The sequence below is a fragment of the Suricata suricatta genome, chromosome 3 (assembly GCF_006229205.1).
Source record: "Suricata suricatta isolate VVHF042 chromosome 3, meerkat_22Aug2017_6uvM2_HiC, whole genome shotgun sequence".
Lineage (NCBI taxonomy): Eukaryota > Metazoa > Chordata > Mammalia > Carnivora > Herpestidae > Suricata > Suricata suricatta.
The window spans coordinates 172,210,014-172,216,518 of record NC_043702.1 but is presented as its reverse complement, the minus strand read 5'-3'; the positions used below and the strand labels follow the sequence as shown (position 1 = coordinate 172,216,518).

Here is a 6,505-nt window from a genome sequence, read left to right as displayed (position 1 = left end):
GCAATCGTGAATGGGACCAGTTTCTTAATTTCTCTTTCGGCTGCTTCATTTTTGGTGTATAGGAATGCAACTGATTTCTGTACATTGATTTTGTACCCTGCAACTTTACTGAATTCATTGATCAGTTCCAGAAGGTTTCTGCTGCTCATTCTATCCATCTTCTCTACTGTCATTCTAGTCCTTATTTACTTCTGCATCCGTCTTCATTATTTCCTTCTTTCTGCTGTCTTTGGGTTTAGTTCATTCTTTTTCTAGTCCCTCGGGTGTGAAGACGGGTTATGTATTGAGATATTGTTTTTTTCTCAATGAAGATTATTTATCAATACATTTTTTTTTCATACAGGTTATTTTGATGCATCTCAGAAGTTTTGGTATGTTGTTTGTGGCAAGATTTTTGTTTGTTTCTTTGTTTCTCTTTTGAGTTTTCCTCTGACCCACTGGTTATTCAGAAGTGTGTTTTTAATTTGTATTTTCATAACTAATGAAATCTGAGTTCAAGACCTGGGACTTTTCCATCATTTCAGTTAGTTCCTTGATGCTCTTTTCCAATCAGAGCCACAAGGGCCATCAGTCAAGTCATTTCTACAACCGTTATAAAACTTTCTTGTTCTATGAATTCATAAATGGAGACATAGTGTGTGAATATCATGTCATTTGCAAATAGTGAATGTGTGACTTCTTCCTTGTGGCTTCTTTGACTCTGCCTAATGCTCTTTAGATTTTCCATGTTGTTTGACCTTTATTCCTTTTCATTCTGGGTATTATTTTATTGCATGAACATTCCACATCTTGTTCATGTTTTCACATGATCATGGTCATTTGGGCAGTTCAGGTTTTTCATAAGTATGAATTAAGTGGCAAAAATATATTTATACAGGTCTTTGTGTGACAGTCTGCTCATTAGCTCTTGTTTAGATTTGTAGAAATGAGCATTTCTTGCTTTGATGAAGATTATTTGGCCATACATTTGTGGATCCATCACAGTATTCTGTTGCATTGTTATATGTGTCTATTTTTGTATCTGTACCATATGTCTTGGTGACTCTAGCCTCTTAATATAGTTTGAAATCCTGGATTTTGATACCTCCATCTTGGTTTTCATTTTTTAAGGTTACTTTGGCTATTCAGGGGCTTTTCTGGCTCCATACATATTTTAGAATTGTTTCTTCTAGCTCTGTGAAAAAAATGCTGGCGTTATTTTGATAGGGATTGCATTGAACATGTAGCTTGCTTTGGGTGGTGAAGACATTTTCACAATATTTGTTCTTCCAAACCATGAGCATGGGATGCTTTTCCATTTCTTGGTGTTATTTACAATTTCCTGAAAAAAAAAAACAGTGCACAGATCTTTTACCCCTTTGGTTTGGTTTATTGCTATGTATCTTATGGTTTTGTGATCAATTGTAAATGGGATATAGATTCCATGATTTCTCTTTCTGTTGCTTTATTATTGGCAGAGATTTCTGTATGTTCATTTAATATCCTGTGACCTTGAGGAACTCAGACATCAGTTCTAGTAAATTTTTGGTGGAGTTTCTTGGGTTTTCCATGTTGAATATCATGTCATTTGCAAATAGTGGATGTGTGACTTCTTCCTGCCAGTCCGTGTGTCCTTCACTTCCTTTTGTTGTCTGATTGCTGAGGCTAAGACCATATTTACTATGGTAAATAGTAATGGTGGGAATGGACATCTAAGTCTTGTTCCTCACCATAGGGGAAGGCTCTCATTTTTTCCTCATCATTCATGATCATAGTAGCTGTGGGTCTTTTGTATATAGTCCTTATGATGTTGAGGTATATTCCAACTATCCTGACTTCGTTGAGGGTTTTGGGAAAACTGAATGGCTACATGCAGAAGAATGAAACTGAACCACTTTCTTACCCCATACAGAAAAACAGGTTCAAACTGGATGAAAGACCAAGCGTGAGACAGGAAACCATCAAAATCCTAGAGGAGAAGACAGGCAGCAGCCTCTCTGACCATGGCCAGAACAACATCTTACTAGACACAGCAGCAAATGCAAAAGAAACAAAAGCAAACATGATCTATTGGTACTTTATTGAGGTAAAAATCTTCTGCATAGTGAAGGGAACCATCAACAAAACTAAAACGCAGTCCACAGAATGAAAGAAGATATTTGCAAACAACATATCTGATAAAATCTACAAAGAACTTATCAAACACAATGCCCAAAACACAAATAATCCAGTGAAGAGATTGGCAGAAGACATTAACTGACACTTTTACAAAAAAACCAACAACAAAAAAAGAAAATTAAAAAAAGAGGTTTGAATAGTAACTTTAATCTTTTCATATCCTAAGAATATTGTGTAGGTAAGTTTTTGTGTTTGCATTTACGTTTCATTGCTTTGCCTTTCACATTCAAATTTTTATACCCAGAAACTGATTTTGCCACTCTAGTTGTTTAGAGAGGTAGGTTTCTTTTTTTGTCCTTATGGATATGCAATTTTTCTACCATGAGTGTCTGAAAAGTCTACTGTTTTCAAATCTCTCTATGGAGACATATTTATCACAAAGCCAGTGCCTATATGTGTGTAGGTCTTTGGGGCTCTCTTCTCCATGTTGGTCTTTTTGTCACTTGGGCCAATTTCACACTTTAGCTGCAAGATGTGACTTGATATTTGGTGAAACAAATCATGTAATGGTATTCTTCAAGAAGGTCTTGGATATTTGTAAATCTCCTTCCAGTTTCACATACAATAAAAAACACTATTAGGATTTTCAATGATGTTTCTTTGAAACATAGGTTAGCATGGAAGAATGGGTATCCCTACCTCACTGAGTCTTCTAATCCGTGACATAGAGTACCTCATCATTACACAGGTCTTTTAGATTTACATTAATAAAGCTTTACAGTTTTCCATGGAGAGGCCTTGTATGTCTTCTGTTAAGCTTATTCTAGGACTTTGTTATTTCTGAAGGTTCAAAACATGATATGTTTTTTGAAAACCAGATTCCAATTGCTGCTAATTTATGGTGATGCAGTTTATCTGCTTATGTACCACGTCCTTAGCCTTATATTGAAGGCTAATACTAATGAATTGTATGCTGATGAGTTTTGGCATTTCTAACATAGAAAAGTTTATAATTCATGAGAAATGACTATTTTTCTTCCTGTATAATCCTTCCATGCTTTGCTTTCTTTTTTTTTTTTTTCACTGAACTGAGTGTCTGGAATTAGATGGGAAAGACACAATGGGAGAATCCTCCTTGTCATATTCCTGAGTGAGCATGGATGCATTTAAAAGTTCCACAGCTAATTGAGAAGTTTCATTGTCTAATCTCAACGCTGTAGTCCCTAAACCAATGTAACATAGTGTGTCAACCGTACTCAGGCACAAAAAGTTTGATAGCCTGATTAGTTTAAGGAATTACTTTTTTATGTTAGTTATTTATTTTGAGAGATAAAGATGTGAGAAGTGGAGAAGTGTGAGAAGTGTGATAAGTGTGAGAAGTGGAGGGGCAGAGAGAGAGAGAGAGAGAGAGAGAGAGAGAGAGAGAGAGACTCCCATGAAGGCTCTGCCCTGTCAGCATGAAGCCTGACATGGGGCTTGAACCCTCAGACCTTGAATCCATGACCTGAGCTGAAGTCAAGAGCTGGACACTTAAATGACTGAACCACCCTGGCGCCGCAGGAGTCTCCTTCTGATTCCTACTATGCTGGAATGCTTTATTCGTTCCCTGAATGAATATTAACCTGTATCCAATAATTTTCATCAGTTAAAATAATTACATGATTAATAACCTTTATTTCGAAAATGTGACTAATTCTACTGATCTATTTCAAATGTGCCAACCTTGCATTTCTGGATTGAGTCCAACTTGAGTTTTACTTACAAGGTCTGTGTCTCTGTTTCTGAATGAGATTTCAGAATCCAGCTTCAAATGTCCCTGCCCCAAAACTGAGTTGGTGGTGTTTGCTCTTCTGTGTCAGGGAAGGGTTTGGTCACATTTGCCCTACATCCACTTAAAAATTGTGGCAGAATTTTCTGGTGAAACTGAAAATTTCTAGAGGTTCTTTGTTTCTTCTTTTGTTGTTAATATGTGAATTAAAATTCTATTTCTTGAGAATTCAACAGCTGGTTTCCCCAGGTCAACGTTAATATGTGTTCTCCAGGCACCTTCCCACTTCGTGCAAGTTCTCAAGTCAATGATCATAAAGTCATTCAGGGGATTCTTTAATCGTTTATGTGGGTGTGATGTGAGAAATGCCCCAATTTCATCCCCATGATTGCTTAGTTACATTTCCTGTCTTAATTTCTTCATCAGTCTCATTAGGGAACAATACAACTTATTGTTATTTTCAACAATCAACATTTTGACTTTTTGAGCCTCTGTATTATATACTATTATTTAATTAATTCCTGCCATTATCTATTCAGTTTATTCTTTACAATCTTTTTGTGTTTGTTTTTTATTCCTTTCCGAAATTTTTGAGAGTAATGCTTAGGTTATCAATCTTCAGCCTGTGAACTTCTCTAATAAGCATTTTGGAGGCTGTGTATTTCCATGTAAACACTGAAAAGCTATATCCCACCATCTTTGACCTGTAGTGTTTTAATTTTCTCCAATTCAAACCATTTTTCTAGGATTAACAAGATTTTTTGATTCATGATTTATTTAGAAGTGTGTTTCTTGACTTTTAAACATATAGGTATTTTCCAGATCCCCTTCATTTACTTATTTCTATCTCAATAATGAATATTATGTAGATAATTAGCAATGCCTCCACAGTCACCAGATCAAGTAGATGCAAGTTAATTGGTCCAAATTCAAGTTCAAGAACCAGAGTCTACACTTCATCATATTTTCTATCCCCACCATGTGTGGGTAAATTGTTGGCATCTATTTGCAAGAGTTTATGACTTCACTAGATGGGGTAGTCAGTCTAGTCGCTAGATTGGCCTTCACAGCATGGAGCTGCACAAGGGGGCTTCAGAGGCCTCCCTGTACCCTAGCCCAAAGAGGAGGCCAGCCCTTGAATCAAAATGCTCAGCCTGGGCGGCACCTTCCCATGCACCCTCAACTTAACCCTCTGTGTGAACCACTGCACTCTTGGCCAATCCATTCCTGGAACATCCTGGCACTTTACTCTAATCCTAACCGCAATCCTACACCTAACCTAACCTTAACCCTAGCCCTACGCCTAAGGCTCACCACATCCCTACACTTGAGTAGGCTCTGTGCACAGGCCTTCACTTCAGACCTCTGAGAAGATCATGGGACTGGTGTTGCTTCTGCCCTGATGACTCCCCTGGACAGAACCATAACCCTAGCCAAGGCTCTGTCCCTATGGGCCCCAAGTCCTGGGTCTGAGAAAAGCATGGACCTGGAGCATGGAAGCAGTACAGAGTGACTTGGCTTGGCACATGGAACATCACCATGCCATTTCCACAGCCCTCATGGAGCTGCACGATGGGGCTTCGGAGGCTCCCTGGGAGGAACAGCCCAATGCTTCACAGCCTTGCTAAGAAAAACTTCTCAACTATTGTATCTTTAGATATTTTTAAGTATGTCTTAGTGCTGTGGTCACAGGGGTTTATCTTTTTCCAAAGCTTGCGTTTTCCATTCTATCATGGCGCTGATGCCCAGAGGCTGACTGGCAAAAGCACAGTATCTTCAGAAACAGCCAGTAGTAGTAGCAGTAAGTGGTTGAACAACATTCTTAAAAAAATTAAGTAAATGTTTTGATGGTTTAGCTTCAAGACTCAGTGTCTGTATTCCTACATGGTGATCTCTGGAATACGGCAAATGGCATAGCCTTCCCCTGATGTTGTATAATAAGTGACTACTGCCTATGGGGATAGACAATCATGTACCAATAATGCAGGATTATGGATTCAGAAACTCTTCTTTGCAAGCAGCTTTCTGAATGCATTCTTCATGTCTCTATTCCTGAGGCTGAAAATGAGGGGGCTGAGGAAAGGGGTAATGATAGTGTAAGGGACAGCAATGAGTGTATCATCTCCTCCTGAGGCTTCTGGCTTCAGATAAGCAATAGCTGCGAAACCAAAGTGGACGATGACCACAGTGAGGTGAGAGGCGCAGGTAGAAAAGGCCTTCTGCTTGCCCTCAGCTGACGGGATCCTGAAGACAGTGGAAAGAATGAAAACATAAGTAATGAGGATGAGCAGGAAGGTACCTGTCAACCCTGACACAGAGATCATCGTTACAATGAGTTCTGTGAGGTTGCTGTTGAGACAGGACAGCCTCACCACTAACTGCATCTGGCAGAAGAAGTGTTGGATGAGGTTGGGGTCACAGAAAGAGCCCCCAAATATCAGTGCAGTCTCTATCAGAGAGACAAGGAAGCCTCCAGCCCAAGCAGAGACCACCAGTTGTCCACAGACCGTGTTGGTCATCAGCAGTGGATATCTGAGAGGGTTGTAGATGGCCAGAAAGCGATCATATCCCATCAAAGTGAGGATGATACAGTTAGTGCCACCAAGTCCCAAGAAGAAACACATCTGCAAGCCACACCCC

General features: G+C 39.0%; 1 protein-coding gene across 1 annotated transcript in view; it reads right to left on the bottom strand.

Moving 5' to 3' along the window:
- Window positions 1-5,862: 5,862 nt before the first annotated feature.
- Window positions 5,863-6,505, bottom strand: part of LOC115287183 (olfactory receptor 10X1-like) — a 982-nt gene continuing 339 nt past the window's right edge. The window contains exon 2 of the mRNA XM_029933434.1: window positions 5,863-6,505. This exon is cut by the window's right edge and continues 44 nt beyond it. Coding sequence (XP_029789294.1) covers window positions 5,863-6,505 — 643 coding nt within the window.